Source organism: Giraffa tippelskirchi, chromosome 11 (genome assembly GCF_054371585.1).
Source record: "Giraffa tippelskirchi isolate mGirTip1 chromosome 11, T2T-mGirTip1v1.2.pri, whole genome shotgun sequence".
Classification (NCBI taxonomy): domain Eukaryota; kingdom Metazoa; phylum Chordata; class Mammalia; order Artiodactyla; family Giraffidae; genus Giraffa; species Giraffa tippelskirchi.
The window spans coordinates 27,187,942-27,213,149 of record NC_137285.1 but is presented as its reverse complement, the minus strand read 5'-3'; the positions used below and the strand labels follow the sequence as shown (position 1 = coordinate 27,213,149).

Genomic DNA, 25,208 nt, shown 5'->3' with positions numbered 1-25,208 from the left:
CATCACCTTGGTAGAACAAGCTCCTAAGTCTGACCAAGGTCTCAATGTCCCCCCTTGGCTCCTGTCTTGGGGCCTCTCCTACCACTGCCTCAGACCTTGGAGGAGACCCCATCTTCCTATAATGATACAGCTTCATGTCGAACATCATTCTTAAGTCCAACGTGGGCACTGAGTCCTTGGAAAGGCTGCAATCCCGGCCCCACCCTCTGGTTTGGGAGAAAAACCAGACTTTAGGCAGGACCATCTTTAAGTTCCTTTAGAAAGGAGAGTAGTGTGATCTGAGAAGACCTAATAAGGTTAGAAATCTAGAAAGGATTGGAGTGGGACTAGATTAGCAGGAAGAATGAAGGCAGCCGTTGGAGGGCACAGGGACATCTCTCAGACCTTCAGGCCAGACAGATGTAATCCACTCGCAGCCTGTGGTCAGGAGCACGGTTACCCAGGGTTCCGGGGTCAGCAACCAACGTTGTGTGTCTGTTGTCCTTACGCACAGCAAGGGGAGGCGGCGTCACGGGGTCCATGCAGGGTGCTCCACCCACAACTGGGAGTCCCTAGGAGCATATACCCCACTGCTACTCAGTCAGTTGCTGGTCTCCCCTCTGCTAGGCTAAGATGGTGACAGCCAGCCCGCTCCCTCGTGGCTATCTCTCGGTGGGGCAAGTGGATGCAGGAGCTACAGATGAATGCTGCCCCTGGGCCATGTGACAGGAACACCTGCCAAGACAGGGTGCTATGTATGTGAGGAGGCCAGTGTGGCTTGGGGGTTGGGGGAGGGGGGACAGGCTTCCTGGGCCCAGCTTCTCTGCCTTGGTTAGTTCTTGCCAAGGAGCTGTGTGGCCTTACATAGAGCAAGCTCGTGGGCATGGACTGGAACCCGAATCCTCTCAGCCAGGCTGGGAGGCTCAGCTGAGGGGAGGGCATGGGGGGCGGGGCAGAGTGCTGAGGGTCCATGCTAGCTGGGCCTGTCAGTCATCCAGTGTTGGGAAAGAGGCAAAGGCCAGAAAAATCTACAAATGCTTCCTAAGAGGAACCAGAGATCAAATTGCCAGCATTTTCTGGATCATCGAAAAAGCAAAGGAGTTTCAGAAAAACATCTACTTCTGCTTCACTGACTATGCTAAAGCCTTTGACTGTGTGGATCACAACAAACTGCGGAAAATTCTTAAGAGAAGGGAATACCAGACCACCTTACCTGCCTCCTGAGAAACCTGTATGTGGGTGAAGACTTAACAGTTAGAACTGGACATGAAACAACTGACACACTCAAAACTGGGAAAGGAGTATGTCAAGGTTGTATATTGTTACCCTGCTTATTTAACTTCCACGCAGAGTACATCATGGGAAATGTGAGTTGGATGAATCACAAGCTGGAATCAAGACTGCCAGGAGAAATATCAACAATCTCAGATATGCAGATGATTCCACTCTAATGGCAGAAAATGAAGAGGAACTCAAGAGCCTCTTGATGAAGTTAAAAGAGGAGAGTGAAAAAGCTGGCTTGAAACTCAACATTCAAAAAACTAAGATCATGGTGTCCAATCCCATCACTTCATGGCAAACAGAAGGGGAAAAAGTGAAAGCAGTGACAGACTTTATTTTCTTGGGCCCCAAAATCACTGCGGACAGTGACTGTAGCCATGAAATTAAAAGAAGCTTGCTCCATGGAAGAAAAGCTATGACAGACCTATAAAACGTATGAACAAGCAGAGACAACACTTTGCCGACAAAGGTGCGTATAGTCAAAGCTATGGTTTTTCCAGTAATGTATGGATGTGAGAACTGGACCATAAAGAAGGCTGAGCGCTGAAGAATTGATGCTTTTGAACTGTGATGCTGGAAAAGACTCTTGAGAGTCCCTTGGACATCAAGGAGATCAAGCCAGTCAATCCTAAAGGAAATCAACCCTGAATATTCATTGTAAGGACTGATGCTGAAGTTTCAATACTTCCCTGATGCTGGGAAACACTGAAGGCAAAAGGAGAAGGGGGCGGCAGAGGATGAGATGGTTAGATAGCATCAGTGACACAATGGACATGAACTTGAGCAAATTCCAGGAGATGGTGGAGGACAGGGAAGTCTGGTGGGCTGCAGTCCATAGGGTCACAAAGAGTCGGACACGACAGAGTGACTGAACAACAGAAGGTCACTAAGATCCCACTCAGTGCTGGCTTGCCCTCCTCACTGACCAGAAAAAGGAAATCCAGTGCAAAACAGCTACAAGGGGGTAAACGCAGATTGTGCCAGAGATGTGAGATTTCATGCAATCGAGAAGACCCTTCAGAAAGCCATGGAGGAGGGAGCTTGGTGATGGGCTTGGGAGTACAGTTGAAGGGATGCTGAGCGTAGCTTTTAAGGCAGTGGCCCCTCTGCCATCCTCAGCACTGTGGCAACAGCCCTCTGCAGTTTGTGCTGTCCATGAGGTGGCTGCGCGCAGGACAGGGCAGCCTGCCTTGGGCTGGGTGTGGCCCCCAGAGACACGCACACCCAGGACCTCAGAATGGGGCCATATTTGGAATGAGGGTCTTGGCAGGTGGGATCCAGGATCTCCAGGTGAGCACCCTAGACTGGGGTCCCATGTCCTATGACTGCGTTCTTCTGCACAGAGGAGAGTGTCATGGGGGTGCGAGGGCCCGCATGACCGCAGACGTGGAGATGGGAGCCATTCCACCAGCTTGGGAAGCCTGAGGCCACCAGAGGCAGGAAGGCTCCTCTGGAGGGAGCACAGCCCTGCCCACACTTTGATTCTAGGCCCCGAGTCTCCACAACTGGAACCCTGAGAATGTAACTTGCTGTGGATTGAGCCCAGTGTGTGGTGCTTGAGTCCAGTGAGCATGAGGTGGGCACCCTGACCAGCCCATCCCTGAGGGCAGTGCGTTCTCAGCCGGTGTCTGAAGCAGGAGCCATGAGCTCTGGGTATCACGAGGGAGTGGTAGAGGCGGGAGACAGGCTTGGGTCTTTTCAGCCAGAACTGCAAAGCCCTTTCTTTCGGGACTGAGGACTGGGGTCTGGTCTGCAGGTCCCTTAGTGGGGTGGGAGGCATCAAGTGGGGCAATGCCTCTGGTCCTACTGAGGGGTGGAGCTGGGATGGGGGTAGGGAACGGGACTCACAGGGCAGAGCCCTCTTGTGGACGCTAATCCAACTCTTCACTGTGGCAGGGAGAGGCCTCGAGTCTGGGGGAACGGGATGGGCTGTCTCGGTCTACCTCTAACCCCTGCCCCATCCACCCTATTTGTTCTCAAGCTCTATGTCTGAAAGCATCCACTTGTTTTGTGCGCTTGGTCTTTGCCTGTGTCCTGATGAATACCATGGTTCCCACCAGCCTCCCCACCTGCCCCAAGGTAGAGACCACCCACCTTGCACGCCTGCACCAGGCCCTGGGTGCCCTCAGCCCAGTGAGGCCTCCTGTAAGGCTAGCAGGGCAGGTGCGGCGATCTGAAGGGCCCTGAGTCTCTGGATTTTAGCCTAAGGAGACCTATTTTGGACTTCTGACCTCCTGAACTACAAACCTGAGCTGCTTTAGGTCATTGGTGATTTGTTATAGCAGCTGTAGGACACGAGGACCGCCCCCACCCCTGCATCTCTAGCCCAGGCCTCGCCATTGCCTGCTAGGATCCTTGCAGTAGCCTGACAGTGCCTGACTCTGCCTGGGGACTCCAGTCCTGGCAGATCCTCACTCGGGCCTCACAGGTTCCTCGCTGTGAGTAGGGCTGCAGGACAGACGTCACTTCAGAGGGTTAGCTGGGGCAGAATGAACCAATGTGGGCAGGGCCCAGGAGGTATGAGCTACGTTTTAGTCACCAAATCACAGTCCTTGCTGGGATCTATGCACCGTCCCCAATGCCAGCCCAAGACCCTCAGAGAGCAAACTGCCAAAGGCTCTTCCTTGGGCAGACCCATGGGAAGACTCTCTAGGCAGAGCAGCCCTAGGTCACAGTGCACAGCCCCTCCCAACCCTCGTGAGGATACCCCTGTGAGGTTGCCCTGCTCCTCTGAGGAGCAGGTGGGGGTGCTGAGGTGGGGGTGCCTGGGGAGCACCAGCTCCGGGCGCTTCTGTTCCCACACCATCAGGCCTGGGAGGGGGTCAGCGGCTGGGAGAGAGGAGGATGGGTGAGGCTCCTACAGACTCTGGCAGGTGTTCTCAGGACTGGGGCTGGGCAAGGCACACGGAGGAAAACCTCTGTGAGCAGGGGCGCTCCAAGGGCAAGCAGCGGTGTCCCGTGGGAACTGGGTGCTGAGCATTTCTCAGAGGGTGTCAGCCGGGGACAGCCGTAGTGGTGTGGCAGGGCCAGAGGGTCAGTGCCCCGTGATGGCAGCAGGGATGCATGCCAGGCACTGAGCTGCTGTCTGTCATGTCTGTCTGTGTGCCCTTTCCTTGTCATCACAGGGGACCTAAGGGGTAGACCTGCTAAGCCTCATTTCAGAGATGAAAATATGGGGGTTCAGAGAAGGCTGAGCCTGGACTGGGGTCTGTGCTCACTGTGGACTGAGGGCCTAGAAGCAGCAAGGCTGACCTGGGGCTTTGGAAGAGGGTGTGCTGGGGTGGGAGAGGGGGTGGGGGTTGAAGTGGGGGTGAGAAGCTGGCCAGACCACCTCAGCAGCCAGCACCAACTCCTGGAATCCCTGCCTCCACCCCAGGCTGCAGGAACCACCATGACCCCCAGTTCACAATATTTAGCTAAGAGCCGAGGCTCAGAGGGTGGAGGGCTGGCTGTGGGCGTCTGGCCCTCCAGCCAGCTGCCTTACCGCCCCCTCCCAGGCCCTGTTCCTGCAGCCCAGCACAGGGAGCATGTCCTGGTGGAGTCAGGGAGGGGGAGGGTGAGCCTGGCAGACAGGCCAGACAGACAGACAGCCCTCCAGAGAGAGCTGGGTGCTGGCTGGCCAGCCACCTCGCTGGGCTGCTCAGGCAGACGGCAGCTGGCCAGGCCAGCGGGTTGCCTAATGAGCCCCACACAATTTTTCACCCCATATTTTTCCAATAAAAAAGCAGTTAGACTCCAACCACAGCCATCTGGCCGCTGGGCTCCGGAGCCTCCTGGCAGCACAGCCGCCTTCCCCGCCAGCAGTCGGGTGCTCAGAGCAGGACTTGGGGGCAGCATGGGGAAGCATGTGGGGGATTATGTGGGGGGAGCCACGTTTTGGGACGGTGAGGGGGGCCTGCAGCCCGGAACGTGGGCTGCCCCCACAGGGCCTGGTCCCTCAGAAGGAAAGGCGGTGGAGAGGTTTCCCATCTGTCTGTCTGTCTGGGTGTCAGCCTCAGGGGCTGAGCTGGTCTCTGATTGTCTGTGTCTGGGAGCACAATGTCCTCATTGTGTTTGTACCTGGAGCCAGAGGCAGAGCCCAAGGCTGGCGAGGAGGGGCAGGTGGGCTGGCAGGAGCCCCGAGTAGGGGGCAAGGTGGGAGGGGCAGGTCCATCTGGCCTCAGATACTGGAGCAAACTGGCCAGGAGAGATGGACCCTGGACCTTCCTCCCGTCCCGCCCTCTCTGCCTGCCACGGCGTCGCCAGCACCCAGCACATGCGTGAGTCAGCATGGACAGACCCCATTGGCTGCAGCCTCCCACCTGCATGCCCAGCTTGCTCCTCCTTCACTGACCCCTCCTCCCAGAGAAGCCCAGGTGGCTTCCAACCGGCTGCTTCAAATCTGCTCTGCGCCAAGGAAGGTGACAGGTCAAGCTTATTCCAACTTGTCCTGGGAGGTACCCCCGAGGGTGAGCAGGGAGCTGCCCCCTGGCCCGTTGGCTGCCAGGCTCTGGGGGAGGCCAAGGCGCTGCTGTAAGTGGACGCTGTCCTCCCTCTCGCCCATGCTCTTGCGGTCTCCTAAAGGCAGGACTTTGGCCATCCTCTGGTCCAGCTCCTACTGGCTCTGCTCCTGGAGGAAGGCAGTCGGAGCGCTGCCGGAGGCAAAGGCCTTCTCTCTGCTCTCAGGAGGGGGCCCTGCCACAGGCCAGCCAAACTGGGGTGAGGAGGTGGATGGTCACTTTGGCTGAGGTCCCGGGTGAGTGTCTGCTGGGGCCCTCTGACTTGCGCCTGCTTTTTGATGGGCCCAGAGGAAGTTACTCATTGACCAGAAACCCAGCTCAGGCAAAGGACAGAAGGCACTCAGGTCTCTCTGGTTATCCAATCTCTCCACCACCACCACCTCGACTCAGAACCAAACAGCCTTGAGTAACCGGGTGTCCCTGCCACAGAGGAAACCAAGAAGTCTGAACCACAGTTGATACCCTTGGTGCATAATTAGTGTCCCCAGGGAGCACTGCCAGGGTAAGGCTGTGTGGCAGGGACCTCCCAGGATGGTGGTTCCCCACAGGGCTTGGAACAAAAGCTGAACTTCTTGCCATGCTTATTTTTTACATCGTGACCCCTCTGAGCTCATCCCTTCCCTCCCTCCTTCTGCTTTGGCTCCACTGGACACTTTGCACCAACATCATCCCTACCTCACCACAGAGGAGATCAGTCACTCTGTAAGATCAATGATGGTGTGAGAAGAGGGAATGCAGATGAGATGGCTGGTGTTAGAAATGCCCCCGGGGATTAAGTGGTGACTATGAGGAAGGGCTTCCCTAGTGGGTCAGATGGTAAAGAATCTGCCTGCAGTGCAGGAGACCTGGGTTTGAAGATCCCTGGGTCAGGAAGATCCTCTGGAGAAGGGAATGGCAACCTACTCCAGTACTGTTGCCTGGAGAATTCCATGGACAGAGGAGTCCGGTGGGCTACAGTCCATGGGGTTGCAAAGAGTTGGACATGACTGATCGACTAACACTTTCACAAGGAAGAAACCATTTGCCAAGAATGGCCAAGCAGAAAGAGGAACGTGATGACCGCAGATAGGCCATGCCAACCTAGAAAGCCGACATCCAGGCCTCTTAGGTGAGAAAAAGAAACTACTAAGCCACTGTTAAGTCCAGTTTCCATTACGGGAGTAAACGCATTTCCTAACTGAGCCGGGGCCTAGTCAGTTCTGACCATGCACATCCCCGTCCCAGCGGCAGAAATATCAAGATTCAGCCATGCTGGTTGGTGAATACCCTGGGGGCTAGAGTGAGCCCCTGTCCTAGGCGACCACTCTGCGAAGCCCCACGACCTCCCCTCCATCAGGCAGCTCATGGGGCTCCGTCCAGGACCCCTCCCGCCCAGGCTGAGTGGCACCACTGTCAGCTGCACGGAATCTCAGCCCTGGCCTCTGGCCTCCATCTCAAGCTGCCCAGGGACACACTCGAGTGTCACAGGAGACCCACACACTCACAGAAAAGGCAAACCTGGGTGACCTGGGAGGAAACCTGTACCTTTCCCTGGCTTACCAGCCAAGGGGCTTTCTAAAGCATGACGTGGCTCTGTCCACTTCTGGGGACGCGTCTCCTCACAAACAAACAGCAGCAGACAGGCTTACTCACTCTGTGCTAACTTGCTCACTGTAGCCCCCATCAGTCATGGAGCAGGTGGGGACACGGGGGCATGGAGAATGGGCGGCTTCTCTCTCCCTCCTCTGACCTTGGCCGGCCCTGCAACAGAGCCAGGGGCTGTCGCATGCAGGACTGGGTATGTCCCCAGCACCACAGCCCCGGCCCAGTCAGCATGAGGAAGACTGGACTCAGCCCTTCCTCCTCAGGACACCCTGAGGCCCCAACACAAGACCCAGCCAGGTCCTTCCAGCGCGCTCTGGGACTTGGACCCTGGACTTCTCAAAGACCCTCCAGAGTGGAGTTCTTCCCCCAGGCTGCACAGGGGATCGCCAGAAAGAACCACAGGTTCCAGACCACCCCTTGACTTGGGCCAGCTAGAGGGTGGGTGTAGGTGTAGAGGAAGCCAAAGCCATGGCCCCCGAGAGCCCTCGGTCACAGCCCGCCGGCCTTGATGGTCGGAGCCGATGGCCCTGTGCAGTTCTCAGTGTGCATGCTGGGGGCGGCCGTGTGCGGCCGGGCCCTGGCTCTGCCCTTCCAGCCCCTGGTCTCCACTCCCAGGGTCCTGCCTCCTACAGGACAGTGGACCAAAGGGTGGAGGGAGAACCCTGCCAGGGCCGGCGTTGACCAGGCGGCTCTGGAAGGAGCAGTAAGGAGCCTCAGGGTCTCAGAAACCCCCTTCCTACACCCTCCCTCAGAGCAGCCCTCGGCTTCAAAGCACTTTTCCTGCAAGTTGGTTTTAAATGAAAGGAGGTGCTGAAGGCAACGGGCTGGCACGGCCCTCTCCCAGGTGCTATGATCTAATTCGTTAAAGGCACCAGGAGTGACAGCGCCTGTGGAAACGCGGCACCTGGCCTGGGGCTCACCTCACTGGCGCCCACCATGCCCTGTCCTCTCACAGGACAGCTGAAGGGAGGGCACCCAGGACCAGAGACACTTCCCAGCTGCCCTGCCTTATCTGCCCTGCCCTGCCCACCTTCCTAGGAAGGTCTAGACCACAGCGACCCCATAGGGCATCTGGGCCAACTCACTTTGGACAGCACATCCTTGACCTCCCCTGTGCCCACACCCACACCTGCTCTATCCACCATGTGACTCCCATCCCTACCTCCACCTTCCCGCCCCTGGAATAAACACCCACCCGGCCCAGAGCAGTACCCCTGCCGTGAGGCTTGTCATCTGGACCCCAGGTACGCTCTACAGGCCTGCCTTGACCCTGCTCACCCTGCCAGGCAGCCTTTGAGTCCTTTCCATGCTTGCTCACCTGCTTACAGGCTGAGCTGTGCTAAAGCGTGAAGCCTGCAGGAGAGGGGCTGGCCGTTTGTCCATCCACAGCTCCTGTCTAGGCAGGCCAGGACACACCAGGGAGGTGGCAACTGATGACCACACACCGCACAGACCTCCTGATGGAACCACGCTCCAGTTCACAAAACCTTGCCCAAACAGCGCTCAGCAGCCCTTCTGCCCGCCGCTCACAAAGTGCCCTTATGTGCACTGTCCTCACTGCCTGGACACTCGTCCTCCATGGTGCTCAGCGCCAGCCCTCAGGGCCCCACCCAAAGGACCAGGGGGCTCCATAGCATCAGTGCGGCCACCTCCTGCCAGTCTTACCACCTAAGATTCTTCAGGTGGGCTGTTCACTTGTTCACCAAAGATAGTGCAGCCAGACTGTCAGCTGTGTGACCTTGGGCAGGTTTCTTACCCTCTCTGTGCCTTAGTCGCCGCATCTACATTGGGTAGTGATAGGTCCTGCCCCATGGTGCTTTGGGACAAGCAGATGAGTGCCAGGTACGTGCACCCATTGAGTCTCACGCCCGTTTCTGTTTTTCCTGGTTGAGAGCCAGTCCCAAGTGGTGCCCCCAGCTGTATCCCTGCCCACAGAGCTCAGCACACAGTAGGTGTTCTGCAAACAGCTGCTGAGCCAACAGCTCTTCCCCCGCCCCCCAGGACACACAGGGCTCAGCAGATGACCAGGACCAAGGACTCCCGAATCCCATGGGCCAAGGGAGGAGCTGTGGAAAGGAATGCAGAAGGATGCTGGCACTGTGGGAGGGCCCCTAGCTGTCCCTGTGCTAACTCCCCACTGCATAAACCCTCAGACAGTGGAAACTTCACTGTCCCTAAAAATTGGGGACTGGGGGGATTGCGAGGGACCAGGTGCTGCTATTAGCAGAAGTGTCTGTTTGGGGGTGATGTTTACAACCCCCAGCCTGGAAACACTAGGGGCTGCACTTGGCCCAACAGAGCATGGCCCCTGCTCTGCCCACAGTACCCAGATCCCAGGGAACCTGGACTGATGGCTGCAGACAGGCCAGGAGCTGGGGTACGGTCCTGCAGTCCCAGGGAGCCTGGGCAGCAACCCAGCATGACGTCCTTGACATCCTTAGCCAGGCCAGGCTGGCGCCTCCACACCCGGGAGGCCACCCCCACCCCCCGGACGCCCCACAGGAGAACCACAACCTTTCTGCCTGGTCTCCAGGGCCCAGCCTGCCAGGGCTCAGATCAGCAAGAGGGGCAGGTGAGTGCGTGTGGGGGTGAGGCTTACCTTGTCATCCCCGTCGCTCTCGCTGTCGCACTGCAGAGGGGAGAGAGAGAGAGAGAGGGGAGTCAGAGTCCCACAAGCAGGCAGCCGCTAGTGGGTAAGAAGGTGAGAGTGTGGGCTGGGGGCAGGGAGGGCCAGAGGAGGCGGCTCTGGCAGAACCCCACCCTGACTTGGGGCCTCAGATCTGGGGTGGGGGTGTCCCCAATCAGGGGCCCAGGTACAAGGAGCCGGGAGGGATCTGAGGGGCCCTGGCAAGCTCTGGGTCAGAGCTCCATTGAGACCCTGGAGCGGGAGCAGGGCACGGGTGTAGGCGAGGCAGAGGTGAGACAAAGGAGGACACGTGACTGGGCAGACAGACCAGTCACCGCCCCAGGCCCAAGCCGGCCCAGAACCACCAGGTAACCCCAGGAAACACATGGAGTAAACCCCACTCCCCTCTGGTCCCCCCCCCCAGGTGCTGAGCTCCCTGGGGGTGCGGTGAGATGAGAGGGGCTCCTGAGTGGCTATGAGGCCCATGGACCAGGGCTCACAAGAGGGACATGTGAAAGCCCAGCCTCGGAGCAACAGGAGGGCGGGGGCAGAGCGGGGGCACCCGGGACACCTGTTCCCACTGCCCGGCCCCTGCAGATGCCCCAGTAGAAACCACTACACACGTGAGGGCAGCTGGTTAAGGAAAGATTGTGAGAATCGGGTAAACATGTCTTTGTTTTCAGTTCCCAGGAAGCATAGAGCTCTAAAAAGAAAGCCTGCTCTAGAAACCACAGCAATTTTCCCCCTAAAAGAATATAAAGGAAAAAGCAGCTCTTCCCAGCAGCTGTAACTGTGACGTGTTTGTGTCAAGTGAATTATACTGCTGAAAATAAATCTCCCTGGAACTCACAGGAGGCTGATGGGACGCTGGGAGACACGTGGGGGTGCTCCCCAGACACATGCTGCTTCTGGGGGGGCACATGCCCTCCACGCCCTGGGCTAAGGGCTAGAATGGTACAGTGAGAGTTCAGAGTTGTGCCAGCCTGCCTTGGGCTTCACCGTGGTGGAAAAGTGACCCTGGGGAGGGTGGGGACCCCAGCCTGGAACCTGTGGCAGCAGGGATGGCATTTGGGGGGATCTTCCTGAAGCTGAGAGCAGCTGCATGGACCCTCTGCCCCCCAGCCTTGACGTGCACCCTGTAGGGCCTGATCTGAGACCTCTGGGGGTGGATGTTCCTTAACAAAAGGCAGAAAAGGCTGTGGGCCCAGCTTCCTGGCTGGACCATGGCGAGAAGCCAGGCCTGCCCCTCGGGGCTGGCTGGCTCTAGCGGGGTGGCTGACACCTGGGAGGCAGAGCAGGGAGGTGAAGAGAGGAGTATGGGGGGCAAGGCTGGAAAGGTGAGTGGCCTGAACACGCAGAGCTTCACGTGCAGAGCCTGGACTCCACTCTTCATGCAGCCATGTGACCGGCACTTCAGGAGAGAGGGGTGGAGAGACCAAAGGGGTCGTGGCCTGTGGGCAGCGGGGCCTGGAGGAGGGCTGGCATGAACCCCTCTAATCCTGCAGAAATAGCGGAGCTGCCAGAGATCCCCAATCAGGCCTCTTTATGCTCAATTAGCGGCATGGAGCCCTTGAGGTGGAAACTGCGATCCCATTGAGCTGTCAGGAGAACAGCACACCTGTCCCTCAGCACCCCCCGCCGGGAAGCACCCCCCAGGCCCAGTTTCACAGCCCTCCTGCACCTTAGGACGAGGCCACTGGTGACAGCTAAATGATCTGACATTGAGCAGGGGGTGAGGGTGCCTTCCAGCGAGCGCAGAGCCTATAATTAACCAAACAGCTCACCGTTTTCAGCCAGCACAGGCTGTGTCGTAAATGAATTCACATTATTAAGTCCTACTGAATTAATGTTTAACTGCAATAGAGTCGGAATTGAATGAGGCAATTAATCAGGACAAGGAGGGAAAGAGAGCCACATCTGTCTTGCGGGAGCTGCCTGAGCGAAGCGACCTTCATGGGGCTGGGCTAGGCGGCCCTGGAAACGGTCACCCTGGTGTGGGTAGGGGTCCAGGCAGGGAGCCCACAGACCAGGGGACAGACCCTCGGCAGGTGCTGGGTGTGCAGGGGGCGCAAGACACCAGCTCTGGGGCAGATGTCTGCTCTGACACTGTGCTGCCACCGACGCTGTGCAGCCTTGGGCAAGTGCCATGACCTCTCTGTGCCTCAGGTATGCTTCTGTAAAACTGTCAATGGCCCACCTACAGGACTGTTGTGCAGCTTATATGAGTGAATACGTGCAAAACTCTAGGGCTGGGTAGTCATTACTATATACAGTGAGATGGTATTTTCACCACTACCACTGTTACCATCATCACTATCACCACCATCACTCAAAATAATTACTGTTGTCTTCTGACAAGGATGAGAATGAGGGCTTCCCTCCCCTTCGGAATGGCTGAAGGCCCTAACCCAGGGAGTTTAAAGGAGATGTCTCTCAGCCCTGGAAATGCTGGCTCGAGTACCTCACCATAATAGCTGGTGGCTAGACGGGGAGCCCTATTTGGCCCAGATGAGAGCCCAACGTCAACCCCAACATTCCCTGCTTGCCCCTAATTCCAATCCCGCTCAGCAGGAACCACACCCCTCTACTGGGCTACCAGTTCCTCCCAGCCTAGTCAAGCCAGCAAACAATGACGCAGTAGAACCATTCGTCCAGGGCCATCCCCTCTGCCCATCTGTCAGTCAGCCCAGGGTTAGTCCCAAGGGCACCTCAGCTCACCCGAGGGACCTCAGGCTATGTCAGCCTGAATGCCTGGGACCCAGGTGACTCTAAAGAGTGGCTAGGGGGAGGCACCCTGCTGGGAGCTCATGACCACCCAGCATAGGTCAGACACATATGTGAGCTCAGGGTCCTGAATTACAGAGCTGAGCTCAGCTCCTCCATGCCCCAGGCCACTGTGTCACTCTGCTAACAGATGTGACCTGCGATGTCGGAGGTCGCTGTGTGTCGCCCATGTTCACAGAGGTGATGTAACAAGGGACACGTGGTACCTCCCAGGCTTTACTGACAGCCTTCCCTGATCCCCATCCACGGGTGGATAGGCCTTGAGACAAGGCTTAAGAAGCCAAAAGCTAGATAAGGCTTCCATTGTCCTGATGTTTAAGAAAGAACTGCTGCCAATATTTAAAAATCTGGTGATTTCTCACGAAATCCTGCCTCTTACTGAGAATGGGGAGCCACATGCCCGGATGACAGCTCTGCCCAGGGCTAGCAGGCCTCCCCGGGGGCTCCACTGTGACCCCACCCTGCCTCTCCTGACGTCGAGGGCCAGAGTACTGGTCCTTGTTACATGCAGGGAACATGGCCACACAGGGGCTTCTGGAGCCCGATCCTGAGACTCTGTCCTGACTCCTCCACTTATGGTGATGTTGGCCACTCATTTCACTTCTTGGAGCCTCAGTCTCCTCATCTGTAGAGACGGGGGTGAGGGGTTCCAGTGGGGTGGGCTTGGGGTTCAACAAGCCGCTGCAGTAGAGCATTTAGAACAGCAGCTGACTGGCAGGCTGGGCTCTGTAACTGTGAGCTGCTGCCACAGCCATCACCTCCTTTGTTGTCACTGAATGAGCTTCACCTTCATCACCTTTGTCAGTGTCATCACCATCATCAACCCTGTCACCTTTTTGCCATCACCACGATCTGCCCCAGCCCCTTCCTTCATGTTATCCGACCGGCCCTTGGAGGCAGCTGAGTCCTCCTCCTGGCTTGCTCCCCCAGGGCACCTGCACAGGAGGTCTGTGGGGCTCAGCCTCCATTACCAAGTCTCTCCCAGAAATCTGGGCAGCTGTCTGCATGGGGTGAGGGCTGCTCATCACCCTCCACAAATCGACACGGTCGTTCAGCAGCCACAGAGACCGGCCTTGTTCTCTCAGCGTGAACGTTAATTACCGTGTCAGAGCAGCGCTGAGGAAGGCTGCCGGTCTCCCACTCCTCAAACAAAGGCATGAAAAATTCATGGGCAGGAAGACCTTGCTGCTGAGCTTGTGCTCCCAGCAGACGTTCTAGAATCCAGGGCTGGCCCAGAGTCACCTGTAGGGACAAGCAGGGTCCCTCCATGTGCAATGGAAACAGAGGGTCTGCCCTGGGAAGAGGGTGTTTGAGACCACCCCTAACCCAGCCTCCATCCAGGGGTCAGAGAGGGCCGAGGGGCAGCGTGGCCTGGCGCTTGGGGAGGAGGGGGAGGTTGGCCGGGTCCCTGTCCCAGCAGCAGGGCCTACGCTGTGCAAAGGCCCTGGAGGCCCTGCCCGCAGACCTGCCAGGGGGTGGAGGGGGGCAGGCACCCCACCCAGCCTGGGCTGAGCTCGCCATGGGTACTGTCACCTGCAAAGGCCTGAGCAGCGTAATCTGTGTTTGAGTGGAAGGCGACAGGACCTTCTGTTCAGCCCACCTGGGTATGAAGGGAGGAAGATCTGAGCCGCTGGGCAGTGGTATTGACCCCTGCCCTGGGCTGCAGCCGTAAGGCTGGAGGTGTGCTGGGCACACCTGGGGAAGCTCAGGTGACACTGGTCCTTGGTGCAGGCAGTGCTCACTGGGCGTGTTCTCATGTGTGCGCCGAGACATGGGGAGTCGTGCTCTGAGGTTTCTCGGACGTGAGCAACTAGCATCCAATCCAGTGGGCGCTCTACCCGCGGGTGTCTCGCCAGATGCCCCAGTGAATGTGTGGCACCTGCAGAGTCAGACGACCTGCCATGGGGCCACATGGTGCCACGTGTGCGCGGGGCCCAGGAGCGGTGTCCGTGTGGGCAGTACACATCTGTCCTCAGGACTCCCGGCCTCCTGTGGCCCCGCACATCAGCCCCAGTTTATTAAACATCCTGCTTGTTGGGGGTGTCTTGGAAGCACTGGGAGAGAAGAGCAGGCCCTCACCCTCTAGGGAGCAGAGGAACGCCACCCCTACCCTGAGCGGAAATCCATCCTTCTCCGCTGATAAAGGCGGAGGTGTCACCTTCATCTCTGTTGCAAATGCTCCATGGGGAGGCAGAACACATTCCAGTTAAGCGATTCAGTGAAAATACGGAGCCAGATGAGGAGCGTGAACCCCAGGCAGGCAGCAGCCTGGGAGGAGGCTGCGCAGTCTGGTTACCAGCCAGAGTGGGCTGCAGGGTCGCTGTTCATCCTGTATGCTCACCTCCACCTTGGGAGTGAGCACTGCAGTTGAGGGTTTCAGCCAGGCTCCTCGGCCCTGTCAGAAGGAGACCCTAGGGGCTCTCGGGGGTCGGGGTGGCCAGGAAGGCAGTGTTGGAGCCTCCGTTGTCCTGTCTGTGGACCGGGGCAGCAGTGGTAGTCGGGTGGCAAGATCTGAAGTGCGGGGTGGTAAAGTGGCGGGAGTCAGGCACATGCCTGGAGAAGGCTGCAACCACCCATGCCCACTGTGGTATAGGCCCACTTCATGAGATGAGAAGGCAGAAGCTCAAAGGGTAAAGGGATTCACTTCTGGCCACGTGGCCAGTGAGCAGGGGCCCGAGCAGGGTCCAAGTTCCAAAAGGCCCTGTGCCACTATCCACCCTCCCCAGAACCACAGGTGAGCCCTGGGGCTGTGAGGTTGGCAGGAGTGGGGGCAGGAGAAAGGCAGGGGCCTAGAAGACCACAGGACATGGGCTGATGCTGTGTTTGCTCACTAGGGTTGCTTCTCCATGCTTCTCGATTCCCCACCACAGATCCACCTGCTTACAGATGGGGAAACTGAGGCAGGGTGACTGGAAGCCCTCCCAGGGCATGGCTGGAGGGTGGGTGAGCAGGCTCCTAAAGCTATGGCCTTAACCTGGCCCATGTGGTCAGGGCCCCATGCCAGCGACTCCCTTGTGGCAGGTGAGACTAGATGGAGGTCCCAGTCCTGCCCCTGGCCACCTCAGCCCAGGAACTCCTGATTAATTAGGCAGGAGACCTGGATGGTGGATCCTGAAAACCCTATTGTTATGTACTCAGCTAATTCACTTTTTATGACTGTTTAGGTTTCAAAGCAAAACAAAGCACTAATTACCCAATTAATGAGCAATTAAGTTACTGCATCCTAATGGCCAGGGCGCAGCTTCCTCTGTGAGCAGAGAAGGTGGGGAGGAGACCACCCAGCAGGGATACACACGGGGGAAATGCCACCCATCACAGGTGGGGGCGGTGAGGACAGAGGGGTCCGAATCTGCCCGGGGCAGGTGCCCCTTCCACACTGCCTGCCCACCCTCCTGCCCCACGGCCCCTCTGGGTCAGGAGAGCAAGCCCCACTAACCCATCCGTCCAGCTGTGCCTCGGCCAGTGGGGAGCTCGTGGAGGGCAGTGGCAGAGTTCTGGGGCCACAGAGGCTGCCAAGCCTGGCTGAGAAGAGATGGTCACCAGGGCAGTGGGTTTCATAGGGCCTGAGGGACCAGAAGCTGGGGACCCTGCTCCCACCTCCAGGGTCTCTTCCTGCACATTCAGATGTGGCTGACAGCAGCCTCAGAGGCAAGCCCATGGAGACAGTACAAGGCTTGGTGGGAGCCTGCAAGCATCTCAGGCCCCAAGCCTAGGATGTTGCTGTGGACAACGCAGCTTTTGAGTGGCCAGTGTGTGGCCTGTCCTCAGAGGGCAGAGTCTGAGTGGAGCTGGTGCCTGAGGAGAGGGGAGGCTGGCACAGAAAAAGCCAAGCCCCACAACCTAGAAGAGAACTCTGGGCTTTCTCACGCCTGGCCGTTGTGACCCGCCGGCTGCCTCACCCCCCAACCCCTGCCAGGCTGCCTTCCTCGCCCTTCCCTGAGCTCTGTGTGGAGCAGCACCCCACACAGCGCTAGTCAGAGTCCGGACTTCACCCTGCAGCCAATCTTCAACTAGTTGCTAATTTATTTAACATCAGCCTCCTTCTACTGAAACCCAAGCTCCCTTAGAACAAAGATCTCATTCCTGCAGTCCAGAGCAGGTTGGGAGTGAGCGACTGAATAAATGACTAAGGCGGGTATACACAGACTCCAGACACTGTGGGCAGGGAATGAATGAAAGAATACCTGGATGACTTGCTCTGACCACTGACCGGTCCCACTCTCCTCCTCCCTTCATGGGGTCTCCAGAGGATGGATCCCACAGGGGGCTTTGGGTGTCACACAGAGTGGGGTTCCTGCCTGTGGTGGGGGCCAGCCCCACAACACTGCCTCGTAGCTCACACAATTCTGGAATGTTCTGTCAGACAAAGTTCCTGAAGCTGAAAAGCTGCTTCTTATCACTGGAGCCTTGACCGTAACTGCTATGAAAAACACAAAGCTACGTTTCATTTTCTCCGGGTGCAGTTCCCACAGACAGCAAGGAGAATGGGGGCATGGTCCTGTGGGTGACTTGGCCAAGAGCATGCGCTGGGAGCACCCCACGGCCTCTGGTCCGAGGATCCACGCTGGAACCCAGGCCTGGCACTCACAGCGTGAATGAGTCATTTTGCCCCATAAACTTCTCTCCCAAGACTGCTCAGTGCTGTGGCTGACATCTGCCTCATTTCTAGGGCAAACATGTATCCAAATCTCCACAGGCCTCAAGGGCCACAACCGGCTCCCAAAACTGGCCGGCCACGTTGTAATTACACCTGCACGCAAGCATATGCACTCACAGTGCCATGTACACGCACACACCGACACACACTCACTGATATACAAACACTCACATGATCAGCAGGGTCCAGGGCATGCTGTTTCCCTGAGGAACACCCGTTCCCCAGGTAGCCCGAGAGGATAGGCCCCTGGTTCGGGCCTCCCCTCAGATGGCACCCCTGGACCCTGAGCCTCAGGGAGCCCCCTCCACATCCTTTCCCCTCCACATCCTCTCCCCTCCTCTGTCATCCCCTTTGTGCACCCGCTTCCCCTCTTGCCCATCGGCCCCTCCCTCCATGGCGCCCATGAGAGTGAGCATCTCTGGGTTCTCTTCAATCCTCTGACCTTGGGGCCTGAAGTGGCAGGTGACCCACATTGAGGGGGCCACAAAGACTTGGGGACAGCCAACAGTCACCATTTTAGGACCTACTCTCCAACCATTCCCAGCCCCGCCCGAGCTGCAGGGGGACAGATAGTGCCCCTCAGAAGACCCCATGGCCCTGGGCTCTACCTCAGGGGCCTTTCCGGGGCCTGGGTCCAGTTCTTCCTGCACACCGTGGATGAAGTGTCACACGAAGCCGGCTTTCCCTTTGCCCCTCAGCCCTCACTGGGCTGGAATAATGAACGAGCCCCTGTCAGGAATGAATAAAAGATGGCCCCCAGCCCTGCCGCCCGCTGCTGACCTTTCTGGAGTCGAATGTATTAATATATTCTCCTGTTGTCAGACTCAAAGCGCTAACTGCCTTATGAATTATTTATCAACACAAAAAGTCTTAACCAGAACGGTGTTAACACGAATCCCTAACCTTCTGGGTCCCAGCAGCCCCGCCTGTTCTGCATAATTGATTTTCAGCTCCCAGCAGCCTGGCTAGGCCCGTCACCCACCCGCTCCCCAGAATGACTGTCCCTCCAGCCATATTTCCTGACACATATGTCCGCGGCCTTGAGGGGTCCCGCAGGCTTGTCCAGAGCACCCGTGTCCAGCCTCCTGGGACAGGCCCTGACTGGAGTGGAGTCCTTCAGGTCATGCTATCTGAAAGGGGCGAGGGTGGCTGGGGCCTCCAGGGCACCTGAACTGCTCTGTGCTAATCTGAGGGGCTGGGATCTGCCTGCACCCCAGGCTGGGCCAGGAGAGGAATGTAGTCGCCCCCACCCCCACCCCCCACAGCTGCCCTGGTGGGTGGCAGCAGCCGAGAGGGGTGGGAGGGGTGCATCCAGGGGCAGAAGCTGACTCCTGACTGGAGGGTCGGGGAGGAAGCTGGCAAAGCCCCAGCACGGGTAAGGGGGCTGTGATGGCCCCCACGAGCTCTCCCAGAGTTCACTGTAGAGTGACCATGCTCCCCACAGCTCGGCCTCCCACTCCCTAACAGGCTGCCCTCTAGAGAATTCCAGAGCCACGTGCTCCTGAACGCCCGGCCCTCAGAAACTGTTACGGTGAATGCAGATGTCCTAAGCAACTAAGTCAGTGCAATTGGCCACTTAGCAACCGATGGTCAACCCAGCCTAAAGCTTCAGGCCCCCAGCTGGAGCAGAGGGCCTCCCAGCTCGAGTCCGCCTGGCTGACAGCTCTCCAAAGCTCCCATGGGGTGGCTCGCCCAGAGGAGTGCCAATGTCAGAGGGTTTGAGTGGCTGGGGCCAGCCTGCTGAAGCTGTGTGTTGGCAGGCCCTCCCCTCCTCCTCTCGGGGCCCTGGCACGCCTGCACTCCACCATGCATTTGCCCTTGGCCTGACTTCCCTGCTGCCCCTGACCGCTGGCACAGTTGTTCCCAGAAACCCTGACAGTGCCCAGCACTCTCTAGAAGCACCTACCGCATCCACCAACTCCCCATCAGGGCAGGAACCCCAGGACTTGCTCTGCTGTGCCCCCAGTGGAACAGAGGCTGCAGGCCTCAGTGATGCCCTGGATAAACACGTGGAGTGTGACAGCGGCCTGCCCCACAGCACAGAGAGGAACAGTGGGAGCCTGGCAAGCTTGCTTGTTCTCCCCACAGCCCTGCGGGTTGGGTACCGTGGCTCCTCCCTCTTACAGATGAGACGACTGGGGCACCGGGTGGCACCCAGCCTGGCGGCTTCCCCTCCTCTCCTGATCCGAGACTCTGCTCAGCCTTGCCCAGTGGGCCCCTCATCCCCTGCGGCTTTGCAGAGCCTTGGACCTGTGGTGCAGCTGCCCAGTGGGCAGGGGCTAGCTAGTGCCTCTGGCTCCGCCATCCCTGCCCCTCTCCTGCTCATGTGACACTTGGGGGCCACACATGACCTTCGGAGGCTCTGGCGTGTTCCTGACAGAGCAGAGTCAGGAGTCAGAAGATTCACTAACCCAGAGGGCCAAGCCGGCCTGCTGGGACAAGCACCCGGAGCCCAAGGGTCTGGGTGCCCAGGGCTCACAGGGGCAAGTGGCTGTCCAGGTCTGCGCCAGCCCAACCTGTGACTTGTGGGGGCACTTGGACGGCCTCCCCTCAGCCCATCCTGGGGGGGCGCTGTCTCATGAGAGGGAAAGCGGAACACAGCAGCAGGGCAGGGACCCCCAGGGAGCACAGGACGCCTCCTTCTCCCACCCCAGCGTCCAGCAGGACAGAAGGTAGCCACGAGAAGTTTTCTGGCCAGGAGGGTGGGTCCTCAGGACCCCTGGAGGAGCTCAGATGCTAGAGCCCTGAGGGGGATGGCGTGCCACCCTGGCCAGGCTGACCTCTATGTGGGACAGCAGAGGAAGTGCCAAGGACCCAGCTGCCTGCAGAGAACGGCCACAGACAGAGGGGCCCAGAGCATGCACACATGACAGCCCCGGCAGGCAGAGCTGTCAGACAACTGCAGCGCCGCTCGGAACTGCTCACACCAAATCCCGAGTCCTTGAGTTCTTCTCCCTCTTTACCAGCACCCCTCTGCCTGCACCACCACCGTCTACAGCACTGTGCAAGTCACCTGCTCACCTTCTGTTGTTCAGTCACTAAGTCGTATCTGACTCTTTGCTACACCATGGACTGCAGCATGTTAGGCTTCCCTGTCTTCCACTATCTCCCCATGTTTGCTCAAATTCATGTCCACTGAGTCGGTGATGCCATCTAACCATCTCATCCTCTGTTGCCCCCGTCTCCTGCCCTCAATCTTTCCCAGCATCAGGGTCTTTTCCAATGAGTCAGCTCTTCACATCAGGTGGCCAAAGTATCAGCGCTTCAGCTTGGGCATCAGTCCTTCCCAATGAAGATTCGGGGTTGATTTCCTTTGGACTGACTGCTTTGATCTTTTTGCAAGTCTGCTTATCTTATTCTCCCTTTAGGAAGAACCTGCTGCCCAGTTGCCTGGAGAGCCCCCCACTGCCCAGAGCCTGCCCACAGGAAGCTGAACAGAGGCCCCAAGGCCACGCCCTTCCTGCTGCCATGGGAATAGACAGATGGGTGGGTGGGTGGACGGTGGCTCCTCTGACAAGAGGCAGGCCAGACATGGGCTGGGGATGCACCACAGGTAAGGACACTGCCTACCCTACTCCTGCCGTCCCTGGTGACCCCTGAGCAGCGGCCACTTCCCAGCAGCGGCTGAAGGGCTGTCCTGCGCTCAGAGGCAAGAGGAGCATTCAGCTCCTACTCCAGGGAGAGCCTGACGGGCTTTTATTGCTTTTGTACAAATTACGGCTGCTCGGAAGTAGCCCAAGGAGCAGGGTAATGGATGTCATAAACCTGCCTCGTAAAGACGGAGCCTGCGCTGCATGGCTGCGTGCGGGGTGAGTTAGGGGAGGCCCACGCTGGCCAGAGCAAGCAGATGGCTCTGCTGTCAGGGGGGCTGAACTGCTCCTGGGTGGGCATGGGGCAGGCAGGTCTCAAGGTGGCTCAGGGGCTCTCCGGGCACATGTTCACCAGCCTTCCAGCCCTTGGATGCTCACTAGAGCCGAGTCCCCCACCACGTGCTGTGCCTCCTCTTCAACCACAATCGCCCCTGGCTCACGGAGCAAAGCTGGCAAGTGACCCACATGTGGCCAACCAGGTACCCCATCCCCTGGAGTCTCCCTGCCTACCCTCCCGAGCCCCAGGCCCACAGCTCCCAGAAGGCAAGACTGTGCCCCTTCTGCCAGTGGGTGAGGGTGGCGGGGTGAGAAACCTGAGTGTAGAGCCAAGAGCCACAGCTACCATTTCCAGTGCACGCACATGTGTGTCAACACACACAGGCACTCAGAGCCTATGGGACACACGGCCCTGCTATTGTGGTGAGAGCCTGACTGGCCTCATCCATCAGCACACTGGACAGGGCCTGGCCACTGCAGGTGCTTGGCAGATGTGTGTGGGCTGCTGTTAGCTGTTACACACATGTGTGCATGCTTGTCTTCCCCAGTAGAAGCTGCTGTGCTCCACTGAGTGTGACAGGCCCTGTCAGGACGGGTAGGGGCTCCAGGTGGTGGCCTGTACTTCCTCAGGCTGCCATGCACCTGTACCCCTCTCAGGAGTTGCTGACACACCTCTTACAGAGAGGAGGGGTCCACAGCCTCTCCCTATGAACAGAGATGGGGAGGCTGTGATAACAGAGCGTCAGGAAGCCACGGCACACCAGTGCTACTGCTTCCTACTGGCTCTCGGGACCCTGGTAACCCACCGCCATGCTGTAAGGAAGCCCAACCAGCCCATGGAGGTAGGCCCCACGTCGGGGGAACAGAGGCCGCCGACCATGAGCTGGCATCCAGCTCCAGACGTCAAGAGCCTTTCATGACCCGCCTCCCCCAGATGTCTAGGTGTTTCTGTAATGAGCCCCCTCGCCCCCTAGACTTCCTCAGCAACTGTTTGTCTGGCACAGCAGCAGCCTGGGCCCTGCCAGCCCTCATGTCAGCTTTGCCTGGGCCACACCAGCAGCTAGCTTCCACTCTGTCCAACTGCCCAGGCTCCTAGGGGAAGGGACTGGCCAGAGGTGTGCTACAGGCTGCATTAGGCCCTCATGGCCCTGAGGAAGATGACACTCAACTGTGCCAGGAGCCCAAAGTGTACCTGCCTGAGACTGGGGATGGGAGGTGCTGCGGGGGAAGTAATGGGAGATTAGCAGGCTTTCTGGGAAATTAGCTGTCAGCAGCCCAACCAACAAGCCAAAATTCATTTCCAGAAATCCCCTGAAGGCAATCAAGCCAATCAGCTAATTATGCTTCGTGTGTATGTGTGTGTGTGGGCGGGGGCTACCCTGGCAGTTTGGCAGATGGGGCCCCACCCGACTCTGGTGGGCACCCTGGGCCCTCTGCACCTGGTGTGGAGGTCACCTCCCACCGCCACCTCCAAGCTGCCTGGCCAGGGTGCAGGCAGGCGCTCCCTTCTCCTGATCCCACCACAGCTCTGCTGGGAACCCACGGTTGAGCCTCACCTCCCAGCCCGCCCTCCTGCTGTTCCTGACGGTGGTGCCCCCTCCCACCACAGGGCCTTTGCGCAGCTGCTCGCCAGCCGCGCCAGCCCCGTGTCAGGGCAGGGCTGGGAGGTCTTCTCGCCAGGCTACTCAAACTTCTCCACAGCGCTCACCACCTCCCCAGGGGCAGGGACACTGGCTGTTTGGTTCCTTCCAGTGGCAGTGATACTCAATAAATGTTGGTTGAGGGGAGGAGGGACCTGGAGGAGAGAGCTGTACCCCAGCCCAGGGAGGGTGGGAGGACAGTGGCTCGGGCTGAGACCCGGCCAGAGAGGGAGGGAGAGGTGCCTGGAGGCCAGCAGCCGGCTGGGTTCTGGTGCTGCGGGCTGGGGCAGGCAGGCTGCCTTCAGAGGGTGACAGTGAGGGGCCTGGGTGGGGGGACTGGATGGGAGGGGTTGGCAGGGAAAGCCGGGGTGAGCCCGGAGTGGGTAGTGGGTCTGAGCTCGGAGTGTGGCCCTGAGCGGAGGCCCCACCCGACAGTGGGGGCTGCAGCGGATTCTCCGCCCCCTCCTGGACCACACCCACCCTGAGGACACCTGCCCAGACACCAGATCACCCGTGTCCTCGGCCCTGTCCCCAGGCTACACACTCAGGGTGGGGGCAGGGCAGCCTCCTGCCTGTGAGGTGTCTAGGTCTTCATTTCTCTTTAATAAAGGAAACTCCCAAGTCCCCTGCTTCGCGGGAGATGGATTCTCATGTCCTTGGTTGCAGCAGTCAAATTAAGAAAATTACTTTCTAACTAATTTTATGGCACTAACGAACCTCTGGCGGTGTGCTGGGGAGGCTCTGCCAAGCTTTCGGGACAGACGCTGTTGAGGACGAGCTATAATTGGGGATTTGCTGGGGATAAATCTTGGCAAATTAAACTTTTAAGTACGTTCTATAATCCAAGTCAGACAACAAATGCCCTGTGTCACTTAGCACCGGGACTCTGTGGGGAGAGGCAGCGACAAGCGTGACCCCTCCTGAGCCTGAGGCCCTAAAGGCAGACATAGAAACGGCAAGGTGTGTGCCAACGTACACACCTACGCAAAATGCCACATGGCTACAGGTCACACACACACACTGCACGACCACAGTCATACACATACAGACACATTGGTGCCATGTCCAGACACGGGCTCCCAGATGTACACTTACACACAAATCCACCTGCTGCATCCGCAGACACACACAGGCGCCTCCAGACAGACTCTTGAGAGGACAAGACACAGACTCACACACAAATGGCCACAGAGAAACTTGGAATACTTCCGGGTGCAGGTGTGGAGCCCCGCCACGGCCACACAGACACCGCCTCGTAGGCACGTGGGAGAGACAGACACGTGAGAACACACAGGAGTACACAACACACGCTTCCCTTGAAGAGAGTCATACACAGACAGGGCCCTCAGCCTGAGTGCCACCCTCGTGCCTGACGGCGCCATTGTGACTCTGGATCTAGAGGCAGGGTCCCAGCCGGCCTCCAAGCCTCATCCCTGGCTCCCGGCAGGGTCACCTGCCAGCCCCCAGCCTCGGCCTGCTGGGCAAGGGTCCTCTGGGCCCCCGCCCACTTCTCCATCCCCAGGGGAGGCTGCCACCACACCAACTGGACAAGAAGGCCAGCAGGGTTGACCATACAAGCCCTACAGTGCTGCCCAGCACATGTCAGGTACCTGCGGGCACACCTGCTCACACCAGGGCCTGGCGCACACACACACCGGTGTGTCTGCAGACATGGTTCAGGAACCCCCAGGGCTGAGCAGCAGGCTGGGCCGCTGCTCCCTACCATCTGTCACTCATGTGCAGCCGCAGTGGGGGCTAAGCTGCAAGCAGCTGGCATGTTAATTAGAACTTCTTCTCCAGGAAACGTTCAAAGCAGCATTTTGTGGAGAAGACCACGAATGACACATGGTGGCTTGGAAGCAGAGGGCTGCCCTGAGGCTCTGGCAGGGAGACCCCAGCTGCCCCGGGCGTCTCAGGAGGCTCCACATGGGGTGTCTCTGGGCCCAGCCTCTCGGGACTCCCAACCCTCCAGGACAGGTGCAGGCCGGTGGGTGTTCTGCGTCTTGCCCCCAACTCTCCCCATCACTGCCCCAGCTTGCCCTGGTGCCAACCTGGACCACATGGCGCCTCCCACAGGGCAGGTCCTGTCCAGGCCTGGCCCGATCACCCCTGTCAACATGGTTAGGAACGGCTGGCGCATCAGGACCACCCGGGCCCATGGGAGGAAGGAGCAGCCTGGGGCCACTAACCATGACCACGACAACAGACGAGAGCACAAGGGCTGCCCGAGGAAGGCAGAGGCCTTCCCAGGGAAGCACCCCTCGGGAGCCACCTGGGACCACTGCCCAGAAG

General features: G+C 58.6%; 1 protein-coding gene across 33 annotated transcripts in view; it reads right to left on the bottom strand.

The window, feature by feature from the left end:
* FBRSL1 (fibrosin like 1) overlaps nt 1-25,208 on the bottom strand; it is an 83,027-nt gene that overhangs the window by 22,242 nt on the left and 35,577 nt on the right. For all 33 annotated transcript variants that reach the window (XR_014069440.1, XR_014069441.1, XM_081544371.1 and 30 more), the window contains exon 5: nt 9,943-9,972. Coding sequence is in view for 31 of the 33 variants with exons in the window: in XM_081544371.1 (XP_081400497.1) it covers nt 9,943-9,972 (30 nt within the window). In the remaining 2 variants the exon portion in view is untranslated. The remainder of the gene's footprint in view (nt 1-9,942; nt 9,973-25,208) is intronic.